General features: G+C 38.8%; 1 protein-coding gene and 1 long non-coding RNA gene across 2 annotated transcripts; both read right to left on the reverse strand.

Moving 5' to 3' along the window:
* Nucleotides 1–553: 553 nt before the first annotated feature.
* LOC122015217 (cationic amino acid transporter 2, vacuolar-like) lies at nucleotides 554–6,739 on the reverse strand. Its single transcript, XM_042571982.1, has 14 exons — nucleotides 6,231–6,739; nucleotides 5,067–5,268; nucleotides 4,674–4,758; nucleotides 3,982–4,122; nucleotides 3,783–3,901; nucleotides 3,607–3,703; nucleotides 3,255–3,427; nucleotides 3,110–3,176; nucleotides 2,255–2,413; nucleotides 1,901–2,123; nucleotides 1,640–1,748; nucleotides 1,195–1,307; nucleotides 1,032–1,107; nucleotides 554–881 (listed from the first exon to the last, which is right to left on the reverse strand). Exons 1-14 carry the CDS (start codon nucleotides 6,385–6,387, stop codon nucleotides 728–730), a joined length of 1,875 nt encoding a protein of 624 aa, XP_042427916.1. The 5' UTR covers nucleotides 6,388–6,739; the 3' UTR covers nucleotides 554–727.
* A 3,310-nt stretch (nucleotides 6,740–10,049) lies between these two features.
* LOC122016921 lies at nucleotides 10,050–10,670 on the reverse strand. The gene is made up of 2 exons (XR_006121222.1): nucleotides 10,319–10,670; nucleotides 10,050–10,232 (listed from the first exon to the last, which is right to left on the reverse strand). It is a non-coding gene; the product is annotated as an uncharacterized LOC122016921 (long non-coding RNA).
* Nucleotides 10,671–22,223: the final 11,553 nt, after the last annotated feature.

Here is a 22,223-nt window from a genome sequence, read left to right on the forward strand (position 1 = left end):
GTTAGGGTATTTGAATAAATAATTTTTTTTATAATTCTTAATATATTATTATCTTAATATCACATCAACAACATAAAAATTTACTATTCTCTTTCTAATAAAAAAAACCTCCATATATATATATTTTTATAAATTATATATGCCTCTAAGGAGCGACTGCTCAGCTGTTTTTTATTTATCTTGAGAAAATTTTTGATTTAAAAAATTAGATATTTGAATTATTAAAAAAAATAGAGCGACTACTTTTAATGGGCGATTGAGATCTTACCTGACGGACCATCCGTGTTTTTTAATTTAATTGGTGAAAAACTTCTACTTGAGCGCTTAAATTTAAAAAAAAAAAAAAAAAAAAAATATTTTTCTTACAAATTATTAATTTGGTGTAATATTATAATTTTAAAGGATTTTATCTTTAAAGTGAATTAACTTCTTCCATTGCCTTTTATATCCATTGAATTTGTAATTATAATAAAAGTAAATAAGTCTTAGTCGTTTTAATCATTATACATATTTCCAACGGAATTTTGATTTAGACTTCTAAATTTATGCAAGATTATATAATCCATACTATTTACATTCCTGTAGAGGTAGCAAGCAGTACATATGTTTACAACACTAGTACCGGCACACAAGCATGCAAGAACAAGCTCATTAGTAGTAATCAAAATATGCAACTAATCGCCATGATAAATAATAACGGATACAAGTTGAATGATTTTGATGGACTTTAAGTTGCGCCCTCTGAGGTTCTGTATATTTCGTCGACACGCGCCGCGGGAACGTATACGACATCCGTCAGGGAGCTGTGGGTTCGTCCGTAGAACAAGTACACAAAAACTCCGAGCAATAACCAGAGCGATACTCGAAACCATGTGCCAGCACTGATACCAAAAGACAATCAAAGTATGTGGTTAGTGAATTCTTAGGATGATAACCATTTTGAATCTACTTTTTGTTATAAAAAAAAACTTTTGAACGATTTTCATGGCATTTGAAAAACTCCTATGAAAAGAAATCAGGAGATGACTCACCCAAGATTTACAAGAAGATAGGCATTGACAAGGATGCAACAAACGGGGAGAAATGGGATGAAGGGGCAAATGAAACCTGAAAAGAGTCGGTCTTCTCGTTACTAAGTTACCACCGAAAATGCTAGAACTCATGGCATTTTGAAAGGAATTCATTATACAGTACCTCCAGTGTGCCCGAAGTTATGGCGAGCATCGTCTTGATCTATCCAGGACAACACAAACAGACCGCCCAAAAGAAGCAAACCTCCGATAGAGCATGTCATATAGCGTAGGACACTGTCGGGAAACGTTAATTCGAAGAACATTAGAAGGATCTGAAAAATGAAGCTCAATATCTAGGATTTATCAAACATCAGATGTTGAAGAAAACAAATCCTGGAAATTTTCAAGGTATCGTATTTAATGTGTCTCTATTGTTTATAAAGTTGGAGGTGGGCATAAGAACAGCTTGAACAAATGTACCATATGAAAGTCATTTTATGATTCTTAACGGTTGCAAATAATTCATCTGAGAATGGAAGACACCAAAGATCGCAAAATTCAACAGTGCGGCTAGTAGATATATGCAGCTGACAAGGAAATATTCACTCAATGTTGGGAAAACCTACTTGGGCAAAAATGAATAAGAAGCTGATGTAGTGAGGATGAGCACTCCAACACAAATGGATGATATGCTCCAAGCTGCTTTCTTACGCCTATTTTGGTCGCTCAAATTCTCTGCAAAGATCAATTGATATATTGATGACTTTGAACAAAATGGCTATAAGAAACAGATATTTGAAAATAAATTTGCATTTTGGTGCTCAGAACACACCAATAAACGCCTAGTGAGTGACATAGGAAATCTCCATTCAGTAAACAAGAGATACCTTTCTTAAGCTCCTTCACAATGAGCGGAGAGTCAGCTGATTCCTTGGAAATTTCTTGGGATGTGACATCATCATGGCTTTGATTACTGGTATAGCGAAAAGAAACTGACTCAATTGATTCACGAAGAGATGATGGCAGTGGGACCTCATGTGGAGGAACATATCGCAGTATCAAAATTGAAACTGCAACTATGGTAAACGCAAGAAGTGTGCCAACGCTGACCTATATGTTAAAAGACAATGTAAATAGATGGTATACTGCAGCTTTTCTTTGCTTATTCATCAGGATGAATTGACAACAAAAGAAGTATGCTCAATCTTCAAAGAAAACACTAGATCCTTAAGTGATTTTACCATTCCAGCCAGTTGTGAAACGTCCATAAAGAATGCTAGGGACGCCGCGAAAATTCCAGTTATAATTGTGCTCTTGACAGGAACTTGTGTGCGCTTATTAACGTCAGAAAAAAATGATGGCAGTAATCCATCTCTAGCCATTGCCATCAGTATTCTAGGCTGGCAAAACAAGCAAACAGATACAAACATTAGTAAACTGCATTATCACAACTTCACAAGTAATCATCTAGGCATAGTCAAATGAAACAATCACAAATAATTATCTTGTAGATAACTGGTGAACACACAAAGAAGCAAATCTTGTAACCCAAGGTTATTCAAAACACAATCTCCTATTTACCGGTGAAATTAGTGTGGCATATTTTAGAACACTGTCTCAAGTTCTTGATCTTGCTGATATTGTTAGATATTGCTCAAAGGAAGCATGGTAAGGTACCTTGATTCGTGGTTGAGTGACATTATTGTAGCTATTAAAAGAAAATTAGCAACTACCAAGCTACTCAGAGAAAAATCACGTGGTGATAAGGTTTATGAAGATAAACAACCAAGGCCAACACTTTCCTTGTTATCAACAAGGACCAGCTTACCTAGTAAACACAATACATGTTTTGATACATTGTACCAAAGCACTTGTTTCACACAATTAGTTTTCATTTTTCATCATATTTGCATTGACAAAAATAATCATTTTTACAGGTATGCACGGACTGTTTGCAGACAGGATCTAGCATTAGCCAAGTAAATTTGAATTACAACATTCCCTCGCAATAACATAAAGAGCAAAATAATCATAAATGGTGAGAAATCTGCTGAAAGTGAGGAAAAGGCATCAGGATTTATTCACTTATTCTGTACCTGTGGGATAAGTGAACCCAACAAAGATGAGCATAGTGCAAGAACCGCACCTGATGTGATTATGTACCTGTCATCATGATGCCAAAAGAAGAATTAGAAAAGGAACAAGAATGCAAGAACTCAGATGCATAGGCAACCTACTTACGCTGCCCAGTGAACATCATTCCGAGTAAATGCAGATGATATTGGAGTGTCAGGGTCCATAGCAAAATATGGAACCAAGCCAACAACCACAGCCGAAACTGCCATATACAATAAGCAACATACAGATAAAGAAGTTGCTATTCCTAATGGCAAATCTCTTTGAGGATGCTTAACCTGCAATTACAACCAGAAAAAATACTCACTAATACAGAGAAGGGCAAACTCTTTTCATCATTTTCCAGAATTTCACAGTCACAGTCACCAATCTTGTAATCATTGTAAAAAAATCTTTTAAGCAGCAGCAGCAGCTGCCTTAGGATCATTTGAAGCAAAATAAATCAATAAAATCTAACCTCCTCAGCAGTGCTGGCAACATTATCAAACCCTATATATGAAAAGAAAACAGTTGCTGAACCAGCAAGAACTCCATTTACCCCGTAAGGAAAATATCTGAAAGATTAGAGTACACAATGATCAAGTTCCAACAAACAATCTAATCCTTCTATGGAATTTTGAGTCACACAATTACCCGCCAGCTACAGTATAGCCAACCCATCCAGTCTGAAAGGCAATATACCCACCGGCAATGATAACAAATAATAAGACACAGACATTTAGTGCTGTGACAATTGCCTGTACAAGCGCGCTCTGCATGATAAAACAACTAATGTCAAAAATGTAGCAAGCAATCAACTTTGGTGTGAAAAACTTTGTACTCAGTGGCATACCTCCTTTATTCCCAAACAGAGTAATCCAGTTACAACCAGTACAAGAACAGCAGCACATGGATCCACAACAATGTGAAGACCTGGAATATAAATGCGATCTAAATATATAGGCAGACTCTCTGGTCCTCCAAAAACTAATGCCTGAAATCAATTTCCAGGGTGTCAAGATACAATCTTGTAAGACTACTATAATTTTGTCACTGTACCATTAACTTCAGTTGAAGATCAAATCACCCATTGTTTGTATTTCAGTACAAGAATGCATAATCCAAAAAAAAAAAAACATAGTCAATAACTTCCCATCTAATTCCAAAGCAAATGAGATCAACAACAATTTTTCCATGTTATGCATTCTGCTGGGTATACAATTCTTTTTTTTAGATACTACAGGTCAGAAGTAGAAAATTTAGAAGATTGATAGGAAATCTGAATTTTGCTAATAATAAAAACAATCATTCATCATGGAAATTTCAAACTCCCAAGTTTCAATCCAACATACTAACACCTGATTTCAAACACTCGTACAAGTAACAAGTGCAATATAATGTTCCAAAATATGAATACAAAATAATTACCAAGTACCAAAACAAGCAATGATGTACAAAAAGGTCTTGATGTGTTTAATTCAGAAAATGATAGATCAACCATTATATATAAGTAAACCACATACATAGAAGTCCTAAGACACTAACCAAATTTGGAGATATACCACGCGCAACAGCTGACCCTCCAATTGTATATTCAAGAATTAAAGCCCAGCCAATAATCCAAGCAACCCTGACAAAGACAACAAACTTAGAAATAACTAGCTTATATTTAGTGAAATAATTACTCAACATAGTAAAGACATATATAGTCTCAATTATTTGGGCCCAACAACATGGATATTATTATGTTACCAGTGTAATTGAATTACATAGTTTTACGGTTCATTATATATGGTCATTTATCTCAGTCACTAATATGGCCTACATTTTTCAATAAAACTAGTTTTTCTGATACGATCTTAATACTGCACATAGGAATGGTTTGTCATTTAATAACAACATTCAAAGCCTAACATTCTTACTAGACTAAATGGTTACCCTTCGCCAACACAGATGTATGAATAGTGATAGGCGCTTCCTGCAGAAGGGCATCGACTTGCAAGCTCAGCATAGCAGAAAGCTGAAAGAGCAGCTGCTATCCCAGCTATCAGAAAAGAGATGGTGAGTGCTGGCCCAGTATGCTCTCTGGCAACAGTTCCAACAAGAACATAAACTCCAGCACCTATTGTGGAACCAACACCTATAAAGAAAGGAAGAGAAATATTGTCAAATCGAAAAATTCTTCTAAAATTTAGGACGAAAACAAGCTTTCCAGAACCATAGAATTAACTTAATAAAAACAACTTAAACCCACAATGAAGCTATGAGAGGTAAGCATGAAAATATTGTCTGCAACTTGCAGACTATTATAAAGAAGATGCTTAAGGCAACAAGTATAACCATTTCCTACCATCCAATCCAATCAGTATGACCATTGACTGTATTATGCGAGGTAAGAGGGAAAGTGGCAGCTAAAGTAGTAAACTGCTTTAGAACCAAGAAAATAGAGCAAAGTGATAGAATTCACGCAAATTTAAATTTTGCCTTTTCAACCAACACAAAGACTTACAGACTCAAGCTAATAATGCACATTTGAATTTACCTTTGGTAAAAATAGCTACCCAGTCGATAAATTGACCAAAGTACTAGAATACACTGAAAATCTAAATCTTTTACCTTTTACACTAACCTAAATAATGCATATGTGGGAATTAAATATCTTTGACGAGAAGAAAATTGAGTTAATTGATAAAATGCACCAAATTCTAAATCTTTTTAATGTTTGTAGACTATCACGAAGGCTACAACTTTATTCAAAATACGTGTTTAAAAATTTTTATACTCCTGACAAAGCCAAGCTAATTTACCCATCAGCTTCATGCTTCACTTGAAGAGGAACGAACCGATGATAAATTCACCAACTGCAGCAAAGACAACAAGTTTCCTTCCCGACTAATGAAAATATTAAGGAAAGAAAAACATCTCTATAAATTAACAGCCGAAAGTGAAAAAGAGTGGCGTATTACCCAAAAAGTGAGAAGAAACTGCACAAATACCGACAGCGGCACGGCATAGATCAGGACTAAAAATCTAACTCGAAAGTCATAAGAAGAACAGGTGAGAACATACAAGATGAGAACTTGAACAAATCGACGGCACTACCTATGGCCACAAGCTGCGGAACTGACAACGCCTTAGCGAGCTGTTGACCTCCATCCGACCACGCGCGCTTAGAATCCACCTGCTTGCGCCTCGTCAGGAACCGTAACCCCACACGGACGCCCCCTCTCTCCTTCCCCGTCCCCTCCTCGAACCCCATCACAAGCGCGCACAAAAAGATAACAAAGCGACGGCTTTATCGATTGATCGATGTCAAATTCCTCGGTCGCAATAAAGACTGGGTTTTTGCCTCCTTTTTAAGGGAATAGACGGATAGAGGGGAGACCAAGGAGGAGAAAACGAACACTTCTCCCCTGTTTCTTAATCCTTTCTCCTCTTCTTCCTCCTCGGCTCATCCTCCTCCTCCACTACTCCTTCGCACTTCTTCCGTGCAAGCAAGAATCTCAGGCTTTCACCTATCAATAAAAAAGAATCTCTGGTTTTCCTTATTCCTCCTCGCCCTTCTTCCCTCGTTTCACTTGTGCCTAATCGAGGGGGAAGAATGACCTGCCCCGCAATTTATTCATTTTTTATTTTGGCTCCTACAACTTCAAAATATTATTTATTCATTTTATAATTATAAATTATAACAAAGACGAATACACTCAACTGTCCATCCTAATCCTCAAATTATATAAAATTATTTTTTTAATAATTATAAAATAGAATCAAAATGCTTTCTCATTTTAATATTATTTTTCTCATATAAACAGAACAATAAATTAAAAATTTAAATAAAAAATACTTATAAGAGTAAAGAATGAAATGTTTAATCAGAGAGGATTCTGATCCACACTCGGATCAGAAGATAGATCATAAATAATGATTTATTTATTTGAATGGATTATATCTGTTTTATAGATGAGTCCATTTGAATGGATAAATAAAAAATATCTGTTTTCATATTTAACACCTAAATCAATTGAAGAAAATGAAGATTTAGAAGTCGAAATATAAATTAAATATGGTTTGAAAAATTGATAGTCTCTATTTATTTTATAAATATAGATTATTAATTTTTATTAATACATATAGAAATTAATAATCATAAAATAAATAGATTATTAATTTCTATTAATACATATAGAAAAAGATACATCTATTATTTTAATAATTCTTTTTAGTGCCGATCTTATGAATATGAAGAAAAATATATACACATATTATTATATTAAAAATATTATGTATCCATCGATTATGTTACCTCCTTATAACTTCATTAATACAGATAAAAGAATCATCTTCCGATGGACAAAGGCGGTCAGCTAGTTCACAGATTCGGCTTTTACTTACTTTTGTAAAAATAATTATAATTTAATTAAATATATGAATATTATAAGCCACACAGTTAGATCTGGATTTAACAGCTCAATTATTTGATAGATTCATTGACTTTTTTACAATTATTTATATTTTTTTATTCAAAAAGTACCATGTTCACATTGCTTTTTAATAATTAGGAGGTAATTGGTCTGGTCGGTCCCGCAAGTTTCCTAGCGATGATATGGTATATATGAGATTCGAATCCCACTTACTTGTCCGTAGCTGCCTATTAATGCAAAATTCTTATTTCAGAAACAAATTATTAGTTTCAAATAAATATTTACGCTTATTTTCTGATAAAAAAAATTTTCATCCACGTTCACTTATGGGCATCTTTTTCCATAGTTAAATCTTTAAATGAAATTTTTTTATAACTCTCAACATGACACATCAATATTATATAAAAATAAAAATTGACTATTCTATCTATAATAAAAAAAACTCATTTATCATTATGTTTGAGTTCAACATTACAAATCATATATATACAAAACACTAATTTATCAACTCAATTTTTAAAATAAAAATAAATAGATTTAATGTTCTTCAATTATGATCTATCCGAAAATCGAAGAGATAGAAAATTGAGGATGTGACGTTCCTGTTGACCTCCTATGGACTCTGTTCAAATCTACAACACAAACTACGTCAGTACCAAGACAGGGAAGGGGTCCTCGGCGTTGACCCTCCGATACTCAAGTCAATCATCGACGATGAGGAATAAAGTGGAGCAACAAGAAAACTGTATCGTAAATAGTGAATATCGCATGTATCACGTACCTTCGCCGATGCTTGGACTCCCCTTTATATAGAGCTCCGGTAACGCGCGTGCACGCTTCTCAAAGTTTTCCTCAAAAGACTTGTCAGTAAAATGTCCCTAACATAATATCTTAACGGACCGAGCATATATCTGAAGTGATAATAAAAGCTTTCGTCGTACGATCTTCTAATTGCTCATGCACAATGTCGACGACACCAACTCCCAAAAGGATGTCGATGAATATCAACGTACTCTACTGTTTGGCCGAGCAGGATGGCCGCTCGGCCTAGATCTCGCCGCTCTGATGCCTCGTCTAGTCGGCCAGAATCTCGCTACTCTTGTGTGTGTGGTCGCTCGGGGTAGTCGCTTGGCCGAAGTTGAACTCTGTCGATGGCAAGCTCGGGTTGTCTGGCTGAGCGGAGTAACCGTTAGGTCGAAGTTCCGTCCGCCTGTCGAATATTGGTGCCTTGCTGAGCGAGGAAGGCGCTCGGGAGGCTTCTGCACATTATCTTCATTGAGCGTAGGTCGTCTGACTTCTCCCTGTGTCGAAGGATGCGGCGAATCAAAGTTTTCTCCCCGATCGACCGCCCGATGTCAACTACGTTTTGATCACCTTAACTTTAACCTCCTTTAATCTCCACCATAATAATGAAGTGAACCCCTCATCATCACCCCCATCAAATTATAATAGTACTATTCTGGAATTCCAAACCTTAAATGTCACCTCATCTCACCTCAAATTTTTTTAAAGAATTTTTAATTTTATAAATCTCACGTACCCTAAGTTAAAAGATGTATCACTTAGCGGGAACCTAAGAGTACAAAACAATTAATATAATATATGGCCGTGGTACATGCGCTGCTTTTTAAATTGGCAGATGATACGTGAAACCTTGGGTATGATTACGATCGTTGCAATAATTGTACAAAACGTAAGAGAATTGCACACGCGATAACAAATTACCAAAATATAAAGATAAAATAAATCAAATCACACAAAATAAAATATAAAAAAATACGGATAGGATAGGTTGGTATGCGAATAAATATAAGATCGAAAAGAATAATGGGGTAAGAATTATAACGATAATGATGAGAACAGGAATAAAAAAAAATAAAAGTTTTTAAAATCTTTTTATATACCTATTCAATGATTTGAAATATATTGTGAGGTATTATTTATCTACTGAGATTTTATCTTTGATTGAAAATTTCAGTAATTCAATTAGGATTATTCTTCAAACTAAGATGATCTTAAATAAATTGTTTTTTTTTTTAAACTTGAATTATATATAAAAAAATTGAAAACAGATTGACATCCTGTGAAACTGCATTGACTGTTTAACTTTAGATGAGTTATAATAAAGAGAAATGATATGGGTAGCGAATTCGCATAGCAAATTTCCTCCGCGACATGTGACAGTGTGCGTGGTCAAGTCCACGTCAGCGAAAAAAAATGCGAAGTAGATCTCACTCGCTGGCTTCCACTTTAGCTTTTTCCTCCCCTGCCGTATCTCTCCCTCCCCTGCCTTGTCCCCACGGGCTGGATCAGCTGGAGAGGTGTCTGATTCTTGCAGCTAAGGTTCTGGGGTCAAAGGTCGCCAGTTGCACACGGGGTTAAAATCCTGGTCTGCTGTGCCAAAAATTCCTGTGACCCCCAGTCACCTCTCTTGCCCAGCATTAACCGTGATTTACTCCCTCTGGAATCCTGGGGGGCCAGGCCCAGGGGGCCGCTAGGATGACGGTTCCACCTTCTTTTTTTTTTTTGCAGCGTTCTTCATTCTTCGTTCTCCATTCCTCTCCCATCTCTCCTCCCGACACATTCCGTTGATAAGAACCCTGCAACATCACTTGCTATAACTGTCGTTGTGTTGACAAGAACCTTGCAGCATCACTTGCCAAAAGAATGTGGGCGCTTGGGGCTGGAAAAAAATGGGGCATGATTCAAGCAAAAATAATAAACTTTAGGATTGGGGCTTAAAAAAAATGGAGCACAAATTTCTCTCACATGGTAGGGGTGAGAAATTTGGGCAAAGAAATTCCAGGCTTCGATTCCTTGGAAGGGAGAGGGAAGAAGAAGAAGGAGGAGGGAAGAAGAAGAAGGAGGCGTGGCTAAGTTAGGGCTGGGTTGGCCCTAAATGGAGGGCTTCGATTCCTTCATTAGGTTAGCTCACTGATGGGTGGAGCGCTCGCTAACTGGAGGAGCGTTAAGAGAGGGATGAAGAGCGTGAAGAAGGAGGAGGAGCGATAGGGCAGGGGAGGAGAAGAGTCAGCGACTGAAGGAATGAAGAACGCCAAGAAAGAGGAGAAATACAGGGGAGGAACAAGAGAAATTTTTTTGCTGACATGGACTTGACCACGCACACTGCCACATCAGTCGCGAAAGGAATTCGCTATGCAAATTCGCTGCATATATCATTTCTCTATAATAAAATTGTATAGTGAGCCAACCAATACTCATTCTGGGCACTTTCAAGTGGCGACGCCTGTCCCATAAAAGAGAACCAATAACTGAGGATTGTTGTGTGCACATCTCTTGCTCTCTTGACTTAGACTCACCCAATCACTGAGGATTGTTGTGGCCACGCCTGTTGCTGCGGCACGTCGAACTGCCTTAGGATTCATGTAGCCTGAGCTGATCCATCATGATCAACAGGCGTGTCGAACTGCCTTAGGATTCATGTAGCCTGAGATGATCCATCAGGATAAATCAGAAAATAAATTAAAAATTTAACATCTTTTAATTATGTATCCCATTTAAAAAAAAAATTATTATAAATTCGTCATACCTAAGACTCAAACTATAAATATCTAAGTGACAACTTAGATACTCTACCACTACACTATAACCCCAAGGCTTATAGAATCATGATTTTAGAATTGATTTAGGGTCGATCATAATCGGATAGGTAAGATCAAATATTATTTCCATTGTTTTTGTATCCGTTGATTCAAATCGAATGTCATAAATAATTTTAAAAAAAACTTATTGATTCAACAAATAAAAAGAAATAGACATCCAAAATGAAAGAAAATATTGATGGTGATCAAAATCATTAAACATTAACTAAAAAAATGTTTAAATAATCGTAAAACTCTAACCATAGAAAATATGAAAATAACCGTAATACACAATTTTGTTTGGAGCCTCTTAAAAAAAAATTTAAAAGATGATTTTTTTTAATCTAAGACTCGATGATTTTATTATACTGAATAATAAATATAAATAATTTGATTTTATATATTATGTATTTTAGGTTTGAGAGCCGCGGCCCTTGATCTCATTCTTTGTCCTGAAAATATTGTGTCTTCATGTCTCAATATTGATCGGATGAATTAAATCATATCTTAAGGATATAATATATATCATAAAAATATCATAGTTATCCGATTGACATTGGGACATGAGGACATAATATTTGTAGGAGAGAGGATGTCATCTCATACTTGATACTTCCATGACTGCGGTCTGGGTATACAATCGCATAGTTAATGCCACCATAGGTATACAACATCGCATATCGGATTGCCCCAGCTGTCAGCACTGCACGTCTCGTTTGTCCTCCGGCGCCAGGGCATCCCGTTAGCAAGCATCCTCCTGCTGTCCCGCAAATGAGCCAGCTCAGGCTATTTGTCCTCTGCCACTGACTTTTCTGGTGCCGACACCACCGTTTGGGCAGATGATGAACGTTGGACTGTTGCGTCAGATGACGAGAGGCGTTGATTTCTTAGGAAAGATTTCAAACCAATGATATGTCCTTCCGTGATTTGCTATCTTATTTTTAATCCTACATCCAAGTTTAGTGTTCCAAATTTGTCCTGAACCCTAGTAGGCAGAGACTCGTTTATATAATACCAAATATGTCACAGTACAAAATTTCCAAACGTTCTGTGTCACAATTTAATCTAGAATTGAAATTTGAAGATAGAGGGAGAGAGCATAGGGAGAAAAGCGAAAAGAAAACTGCCATGAGGTATATATCTTGTACTATACCCATGCATCATAGAGTTAAAAATAAATTAACGAATAAATATTAATTCTAGTTTCCATTTTTTATTTTTAACTTGAACATTGGTCGGAAATATTTCTTTTGTTGAATTTGTCGATGACAAGATTTGCGAGCTGTGCGTGTAGCGACGTGCCAACATAGAGCATAATCAAGATTCAAAATTATTAGACTGACGCTAACTACCTGAGGCTATTTGGGAATGACGAATGAGTTCATGACCAAATTAAAAAAAATATAACATTAAATGTCATTAATTTATATATATAAAAAATGGAGTTAAGATGAGTAGGAGACATCCAACTATAATAATATCGAGAAAAAGTTACTTTTGATAGAATCAGAGAATATAATTAGGATTCGTTTGAGGGAGCGTGGTATCTATAGACGTTATCTGTGCAAGAGGTAGGGACGTGAGTTATCAACAAATTTCAGTAAGTTATATTCGAATAGAATAGACGTGAACTGTAAGTGCCGAACACAGTAATTGGAGGTGGTGAGTTTCAATGATGTCTAAGCATTTCGTTGAGAACTATTAAGCTGGAAGGTGAATCAGGAGTATTTGTGAGAGATAACCGATGAGTAATGTCGTCGACGACAACTATTATAGAAGGCGGCTAGTGGCTATTGTGAAGAAAAGAAAAAAAAAAGTTGATGTTAAGCTTAGCCCTCTCATACTATGTTGACGATAAAATGCACAAACTTTATTAATGATAACATGTAGTATATAAATATTATTATAAGTATAAAATAGGAAAACACATAAAATACTATGAAAACAAATAAGTACTTCCTAATAATAATGATTTCTTAACAGTTTTATTGGTGCGGGAAGCATTCGATGATTGAACCTGAGTTTTAATTATGCTAAAGGGTCCAAAATTAAGTTGTCTTGTGATCTAACAAGTTTGAATGAGCTTGTAGGAAAGTCCTAAGTGTTCTTAGGCAAAAGTCTTAACTGCGGTTAGGCAAGTGGAAACCCTAAGGGGTAGTAACCCTAGGTTCTAGGGGCGGTAACCTTAGGTGAGGAAAAGTCCTAGCTGCAGTTAGGCAGGTGAAAACCCCTAAGGGTGGTAACTCTAGGTCCTAGAGGGTGGCAACCCTAGGTCCTAAGGGGTGGTAACCCTAGGCGGAAAGTCTTGACGGGTCAAAAGCTTCGAGCAATAATCCTAGAGTCGGGAACTCTAAGTTGAAATTCTAGTATCGCGAACCGAGTGGATGTCTGGACGGGTCATAGAACGGATGTCCAGCATGAAGACCGAAAGCTTCGGACGCTGAGCAAAATTCCAGTTGGTCTAGAGGAACAATCTGGCAACAGGTAAACTCTCCTGAGAGGAGTAGGTGAGGACGCGCTCCCGAGTGAGAGAACAGTAGGTGTCGGTTCGACCTAGAGTTTCCGGAGCGAAATTCAAAGTTAGAACCGGACAATCCGATGACTATCGAGTACTTATATTTATCTTATATTATTGTGCTAACTTGGTTTTGCAGGGTATACTTTGTTTGTGGACTAATATGTCTTGCAGGAATGAAGTTATACAAGAGAACTCTCGGATGAACAGTGTCTGAGGCGCCTCCGGATTGTTGGAGGCGCCTCGGGCGCCTTGGCTGCAGTTGCGCAGGAAGTAGGGCAGAAGGCGCATTCTGAGTGTGCTGAAGGCGCCTTGGACAGTTGATGGAAGACGTCTTCCATGGAGCTTGAAAGCGCCTTCGGGTGGATAATCAGCGATCGCAACGGAGCTTATCGACGACTGAGATTCAGGGGATAAGAGTTCGCTGAAGGTGCCTTCCAAGGAGCTTGAAGGCGCCTTTAATGACCCTATATAAGCAGGTCACGAATTGATGTATTACAACACTTCCAATTGCGATCCTTCTTCCGTGTGCTGCTAACAAGCTGTTCTGACAATCGATGACTACTTCCATAATCTTTTATTGCCGGTATAATCTTTTTAAGTTCAGTACTTGTAATTAATCTTGTAAAGATTCTTGAGCTTATAGTGATTGTCCACTCAAAGTGATCAGCGATCGCGGGCCTTGGAATAGGAGTCGACACGGTCTCCGAACCAAGTAACCAAAAGTGTTAGCGATTGCTTTTAGTTTACTTTTATATTCCGTTGCATATTTACGAAACAAACGAATTAGCCACGAGCGCTATTACCCCCCCCCCCCCTCTCCTTCTAACGCTTTTTCAATCATACAAGTTTGTACCCCGATTCCGCCTCATGATGTCGATTCCACTAGAGATCTAAAAGATTTGTGCCTCAACTTACGCTTAGCTTTGTCCCATACCTTGGCTAGCTGATTTCTCGGTGTTAACATGACACTAGACCAGGGTGATGAAGGGGCACCTTGACCTTGAGGCGCGCCTTGTGTGGGAGAAAGTGAGCCCTCACATGCCCTTTGATAGGAGGTTGTGTTGGAACCTCAAGGTTGTTTTGGTGTGATCAACAAGTTAAGTTAGGTCTTGTGTATTTTTAACCTTGTATCCAAGTGTGCAGGAGCTTAGGAGCACAGGTAGTCGAGCGGAAGACGCAGCTAGCGAGAAGGACGGCACGCGGTGCGTCCGAGGGACGAGGCGCTGCGGAAGAGTACACCGGCGGACGAGAAGGAAGCGTGCGGTGGTTCCGAGGGACTAGAAGTCGGAGCGGAAGACTGCTCGAGGAGCAAGAGACGTAGCTAGCGAGAAGGTCGGCACGGGGTGCGACCGAGGGACAAAGACTGCGGATGAGTACGCTGGCAGACGAGAAGAAAGCACGCGACGATTCCGAGGGACGAGAAGCCGGAGCGGAAGCCTGCTCGAGAAGACCGGAAGTTGGGTTTGGGTGAGCCCTATTCTAGATGGCAGAGATTACCCAAGTGAGCGGAAGACTCAGACTGAGACGAACGAAGCCGGAACAGAAGGTCCGGGGCGCCCAGAAGCGGAACCCTTCCGGGCGCCCGGAGTTGACTTTTTGACCAGATCGCGTCAATCGCGATCTGAACGTTGGGGGATAAAGTTTTATCCCTCCAGGGCACCCAGAACCCCTTCGGAGTGCCCCGACCAAGGCTATAAATACAACCTTGGTCCAGAAGCTTTTCATCAATCAGAACTCAAGCAATTCTTTCAACACTTGTGTACTTCGTCTGTAGTTTAGCTTCTTTTTGTGTGCTTCATCGTTGTAAGAGGCTTCTCCGCCTGAAGGAGTTTTTAGTGCAATCATCTTGCTTGGATTAACAACCTTCCCGGTTGTAACCAAGTCAATCCCGGTGCGCCTCGTATTTTCTAATTTACTTTCTGTTTAGCTAATTTATGCAAGTGTTAGTTTAAAAGTTTGAGAAGGGTTGTGCTTTTTGTTTTTGTAGGCTATTCAACCGCCCCTTCTAGCCGACCTAGCGGTCTAACAGTGGTATCAGAGCCAAGGCGCTTCAGAAGTACTAACCGTCAATCGAAACAAAGATAATGATCGGACCAAGTGATACTCGCCGAAATTCGAAGGGGATTTCGCTATCTGGAAAAAGCGAATGCAGGTATTCTTTACAACAGATTTTGAATTAATTTTAATAATGGAATTTGGTTTTGTAGCTCCAGAGGGCAAATAAAAATATCAATGGACGAAAAAGGAGCAGGCCGACTACGTGGCGAACGACAAAGCAGAATACCATCTGCTAAGCGTTCTTCCGCCACAAGAAGTCAACCGAATCGGCAACTACAACTCCGCAAAGGAACTTTGGGAGAAGTTCCTTGAGCTGCACGAAGGGGCGTCTGAAGCCAAACTCGCTAGACGAGATCTACTTCGTAATCAGCTCACCAGCCTGCGACTTGGGGAAGACGAGACAGTTGCACATCTGCACTCGAGAATTAAAGAGATCATCACCGGACTTTCGAATCTCGGAGAAAAGGTAAGTAACCAAGATTCACTCAGGTACGCGTTAAATTTTTTTCCGAGAAATTCAAAATGAGCGTCACTAGTAGATGCTTTTTACATTTTGAAAGATATAGAAAAAATTACATTAGAATAATTCTTTTCGACATTTGAAGTGTATGAGTCAAGATGTGTAGGTACGAAGGAGCCTAAGCACAACATCGCTCTCAAAGCATCGAGAGACGAACCTGAGTCGGAGTCTTCTCTCGACGACGAGGAAATGGTAATGATGGTAAGACAGTTTAAGAATCTTTGTAAATCTAGGAAATCTAACCATCCTCAAGTGAAAAAGAAAAGGACCATCCGCTGCTACCACTGCGACGAAGAAGGGCACGTCAAGGATAACTGGCCCAAGCTAAAGAACAAAAATAAGGATAAAGGTAAAAAGCCTATCCAAAAGCGCAAGGTCCTAAAGGCAACGTGGGACGATACGTCGTCCGAATCAGAAGTCGAGGCGTTCTCCGAGCTCGCATTAATGGCGAGTCATCATGACGACGACTGCGAGTCAATCTCTTCCGAAATGAGCATCGAGAGCATCGATGAAGGGGGAGCCACGTCGGAAGATAGCAGCAGTTCAGGGGGAGACACGGACAACGAGATTGACAAGATAAGTCAGATACGATCTCTTCCTCCCGATAAACTCTTTAAATTCGTCAAATTATTAACAAAAGATTGCTGCAAATTAGAAAAAGAAAATAAAAGTTTAAAAGTAATACTAGCTAAATCTTGCCCTCTAGATGATTTAGACAAATCAAAATTAGAAAATGAAAAATTGAAATCAGAAAATAATAATTTGAAAATGCAAATAGATAGTCTAAAAAATCATTCATGTTCAAATAAAACATATTTTAGAAAATACAACAATTTAAATTAATATTTTCAATATCATAAGAGACAGATTAGAAATATTTCAAAGAAAAATATCCCTAAGAAATTCCTAGTCAATCCAGTAGGCTCGAACCTATATTGGGTTCCAAAGTCCTGTCTGACTTAAACTTGAACTAGTTAGATTTAGAGCTTTCAGCGAGAAAATTAGACATTAAAATTTCTTTATGAGGCTTTGTCTAAGGAAGTAGTTGTTGCTCCAATAACCAAGAAGACCTAGCGCCTCACCACGACCTGGAAGCCAAAATATTGAAATAAAATGTTTAATTAACTTTCTGATAAAGCTTTAAAATTGAAATTTAATAATGCTTTAAAAAGTCTATTAAATATTTTTTTTAATTTTCAAAAATATTTTTTTACTTAAAAATTAAAAGTTGTTCTGAAATTAGAAATTTCTGCTTAAAATATTTACTTAGAAAAATTATTTTTAAAAATAATTTCTTTACAAAATTTCTTAAGTCAGAATTTTTTTTTTTAAAAAAATCTTATCAAAAAGTTTTTACTTAGAAATTATTTAACTTAGAATATTTTTTGCTGAAAATTATTACAAATTCTTTAACTTAGAGTTTATTCAACTTAGAATTTTTTAAGAAAGTTAGAAATTTTTTTTACCCTTAGATTTTTTTCGGAGCCCCAATTTTTTATGTGATCAAAGGGGGAGAAGGAAAAGTATAAGTCTAGGGGGAGGTAGATAAATTTTTTTTATCTTTTTGCACTTAATTACAAAATTAGTTAGTTTATTATTATGTCTATTTTTACCATAGCTTAACTTGGGTTGCTCACATCAAAAAGGAGGAGATTGTTGGAACCCTAAGGTTGTTTTGGTGTGATCAACAAGTTAAGTTAGGTCATGTGTATTTTTAACCTTGTGTCTAAGTGTGCAAGAGCTTAGGAGCACAGATAGTCGAGCAAAAGACGCAGCTAGCGAGAAGGACGACACGTGGTGCGTCCGAGAGATGAGGCGCTGCGGAAGAGTACACTGGCGGACGAGAAGGAAGCGTGCGATGGTTCCAAGGGACGAGAAGCAGAAGCAGAAGACTGCTCGAGGAGCAAGAGACACAGCTAGCGAGAAGGTCGGCACGGGGTGCGATCGAGGGATGAAGACTGTGGATGAGTACCCTGGCGGACGAGAAGGAAGCACGCGACGATTCTGAGGGACGAGAAGCCGGAGCGGAAACCTGCTCGAGAAGACTGGAAGTTGGGTTCGGATGAGCCCTATTCCGGATGACAGAGATCACCCAAGCGAGCGGAAGACTCGGTCTGAGGCGAACGGAGCCGGAGCAGAAGACTCGGGCTGAAAAAAGTCAACGGGATTGACTTTCCTAGCCGGGGCGCCCGGAACCCTTCCGGGCGCTCGGAGTTGACTTTTTGACCAGATCACGTCAATCCCGATCTGAACGTTGGGGGATAAAGTTTTATCCCCCCAGAGCGCCCGGAACCCCTTCAGGGTGCCCCGACCAAGGCTATAAATACAGCCTTGGTCCAGAAGCTTATCATCAATCATACCTCAAGCAATTCTTTCAACACTTGTGTACTTCGTCTGTAGTTTAGCTTCTTTTTGTGCGCTTCATCGTTGTAAGAGGCTTCTCCGCCTGAAGGAGTTTTTAGTGCGATCATCTTCCTTGGATTAACAACCTCTCCGGTTGTAACCAAGTCAATCCCGGTATGCCTCGTCTTTTCTGATTTACTTTCTGTTTAGCTAATTTATGCAAGTGTTAGTTTAAGAGTTCGAGAAGGGTTGTACTTTTTGTTTTTGCAGACTATTCAACCCCCCTTCTAGCCGGTCCAGCGGTCCAACAGTTGGCTCGGGGTGACCACCAGATTCTATCTGAAGATCCTTATGAGAAAGAGCCGAGGAAGCTAGTTCAGGGAGCAAATGTGTAGAACTCCCCTCAGCTGGAAAACCTTCTACCCAGGGTGAGAGATCATAGTTGGGACTACATCTGCTAAGTTGGTTCAGTTAAGGGCCTTGACGATTAGCACTTTTTTCTATTTATTCTCAAGGGTGCCCTCAACTCATTAGAGGGGACATGCTTCGTCGGCACTGTGGGGTTGTTAGTACATCCCTCGAGGGAGCAGCCGCATCTACGATTAGGTCAATGAGCAGTTTGCCATGGGCTTTCACTTTCGGCTCAAATAATTTGAAAGTTATTGAAAATAACCTACAACATGGTCCAAACTACACAAGTAAAAAGGTTTTCTGTTAGAAATCACAAAGCAAGAAATAATAAAATTCTTACCAAAATAAGTTTCTAATTGGGTTGCAATCGGGCTTAGTCTGAAGCGAAAGAGTAGTGCCTCCTTGATCAGCTTGTTGCTATCAAACTTAAGGTCTGTTAGGGGACTCCAAATACGTGAGCTCTAACTTATAGTTCTTGTTAGAGGGAGACTAGGGCAAGTTTGCTTGCCACTCGGTGGGCCATGACAAGGGAGTAGGAGACTTAATAAAAAGGAATTGGGGCTTCCACCTTTGTGAGAAGAGGATAGTTTTTTCAAAAAATTACACCCAGCTCGAGAGGAGAAATAGAATATCCCGTTTTCATTTCCTTCGGGTAGAAGAAATAATGAAATATCTGAGGGTTTAAAGAGATTCGATATAGGCAAAAAACCATAACTACCCCACATAACTGTCTGAAGAAGTTTGGAGCTAACTGAGACAAGTGGATGCAAATGTATTAGAAGATGTCAGAAAAAAATTGGGGATTGAGAATCAGAGCCTGTTCACTAGGTGACTCTCGAAGATGGTTGACGGGTGATGGAGGCGATCCTCAACACTAGGGATTACAATGTGATGGTCGACTGGGATCTCATACGACATCCGAATATGATCTAAGCCCCCCAAATTCATACCAAGGATAAAAGGTCAAAAAGAACAAAGAAAATGACTTGAGAAAGACAATGAGAGCTTAAGGAAAGGCTTGACACAAGAAGCTTGAAGATGATGGAAGAAACGACCTAAGGAGCAAACAAAAATGATGGTGACGATGTCACCCACACTCTCTCAACCTAATATACCCTCACTCGCTTGACCATGACGGTTGGAATGGGGAGGCAAAAAAGTGGCATCAATCTCTAGCTCTTAGATCAAGCGTATGAATCGACACAAGCCAGGTAATCATTATGATCCGACTAACGTCTCTATCTTTTCAGTTAGTTATGTCACATTAATAGACCTAACCTTGAAAAAATATCATCAAAACATACCCAGCTTAGAAATCGAAGTTGATTATGCATGGTTCACATAGCGGTATTTAATGAGAAATGACATCCACATCTTGTTGGGGATTTGTCACGTACATAGGTTTTTTAACCAAACTCTCGTGTGTCCATTGTTGACTCGATAATCTCATTTTGTTATAGCATAACAGTTTAGTCAGTCAGACTCATATCTCCTTCGACCAAACTCAAGGAGGCTCATGATACAAGGAGTAATCAGGGACTTCCCCGTGTAATGAGAAAGTCAAGAGAAGGCCAATAGTCTTGCTAAGTTGGAAATGCTTTGATCGCCTCCATTTAGGTCATATCACTAACTCAACAACCCCCCCGACTTGGCGGTGTAGTCAAGTTGAGGGCACTCCATTCAGCTCCCTGCCGCATTTCAGCTCAGTTACTTATCAGATGCTCTATCCAATTCCAATCGGTCCACTCGACTCCAAGGGGCTTAGCTCCCTCGACTCATGTCTCCACTCAGTCAAGTCTCCTCCAATTCTTCCAGTTGGTTCATCATACTCTAAGGAACTTAGCTCCCCCGATTGGTCACTCTGCTCTATCAACTCTTCTTTGATTCTTCCAGTTGGTTCACCCAGCTCCAAGGGGGCCAGACCCTTAAGCCCAATGGACTCTTATCTCGTGGGTTGACGCCATAATGCTACGTACAGTACATGGATTGTCAGAGCACGTAGAGCAATATTATTATATAAGATACAGAGTATGGGCGATTGCATACAATGAAGATACAACAATGAGACTTTTTTTTTTACTGTGACAACATTTAATTAATGAAAGAAGAATATCATTCCAACGGTGTTATAAAAGGAGCCCACATTTGTGGGCCAAGGTAGGCGGACATATGCACGAGCTAATATACACATTCTTTTCCACTGTTCATTTTCTCTATTTTTCTTCTGTCGGAGATTGACACAAATGCCAGAGTGGCTGAGCTAGAGTACCCTTGGTCTCCATTCTAACTCTCCTTCTCTCAAGCTTTACAAGCGCCGCTGGTGGTTCGACTCTCCCACTCTTCATCCTCCTTGGCGTGCAACGACTCCATCAACATTGAAGACAGCTCATTGATGGCTTAGCCATCTATGATCTCAAATCAAATCATATAGTCGAAATGGGAGTCATCCTTACGGTTCACAAAATTTAAGAATAGGATATATATATATATATATATATATATATATATATATATATATATATATATATATATATATATAAAAGCCACCGGTGGTTCGGCTCTCCCACACTTCATCCTCCTTGTATATAGATATATATATATATATAAGCGCCCCCACGGGCGGGATCAACCGGTTATGACATGGTATTCTTGCAACATGGGTCGGGAGGTCGAAGGTCTGCGGCAGCAATTGCGATAACATCAATATCTGTCCGTGCTAAACACCTTCGACCGCCATGTCATCGCCGGGCCCGTATTCACCGTGATTTACTCCCTCTCATACTCGTGGGGCAGGGGTGAGGGGGCCGCTGGGCGGCGGGACCCGCCTTTTTGCAACATATATATATATATAAGCCATTGATGGTTCGGCTCTCCCACTCTTCATCCTCCTTGGCGTGCACATCTTGAGTTGTCTTAGTTGTGGAAATGTAATTCCGATGGCCAGTCACACACCATATCAATTCCTGTATATACTCTACACCCAGTTTTTAGTATCAAATTTTCATTCAAAGATTGTTGGAATGCATTGTATATAATCAAGAAATAAATAGGAACAGACAAGATGCTATTTTAACAGGTAATTGCACAAATAAGTACAAATTTTCATTGAAAGATTGTTGGAATGCATTGTATATATTCAAGAAATAAATAGGAACAGACAAGATCCAACTTCCTTTCTGTCCGTCCTTAAACTGTCGAGAGGTCAAGAGACTGCTTTGTACA

The sequence above is a fragment of the Zingiber officinale genome, chromosome 8B, assembly GCF_018446385.1.
Source record: "Zingiber officinale cultivar Zhangliang chromosome 8B, Zo_v1.1, whole genome shotgun sequence".
Taxonomy (NCBI): Eukaryota; Viridiplantae; Streptophyta; class Magnoliopsida; order Zingiberales; family Zingiberaceae; genus Zingiber; species Zingiber officinale.

What these genes read in the sequence shown, in the direction of transcription:
- LOC122015217 (XM_042571982.1), bottom strand. Translation starts at nt 6,387, where the DNA reads ATGGGGTTCGAGGAGGGGACGGGGAAGGAGAGAGGGGGCGTCCGTGTG. An exon ending in GGCTATACTGTAGCTGGCGG is followed by an intron (nt 3,704 to 3,782) that starts GTAATTGTGTGA and finishes CTAATCTTTCAG; the next exon opens with ATATTTTCCTTACGGGGTAA. An exon ending in TATCTTCTTGTAAATCTTGG is followed by an intron (nt 882 to 1,031) that starts GTGAGTCATCTC and finishes TTTTGGTATCAG; the next exon opens with TGCTGGCACATGGTTTCGAG.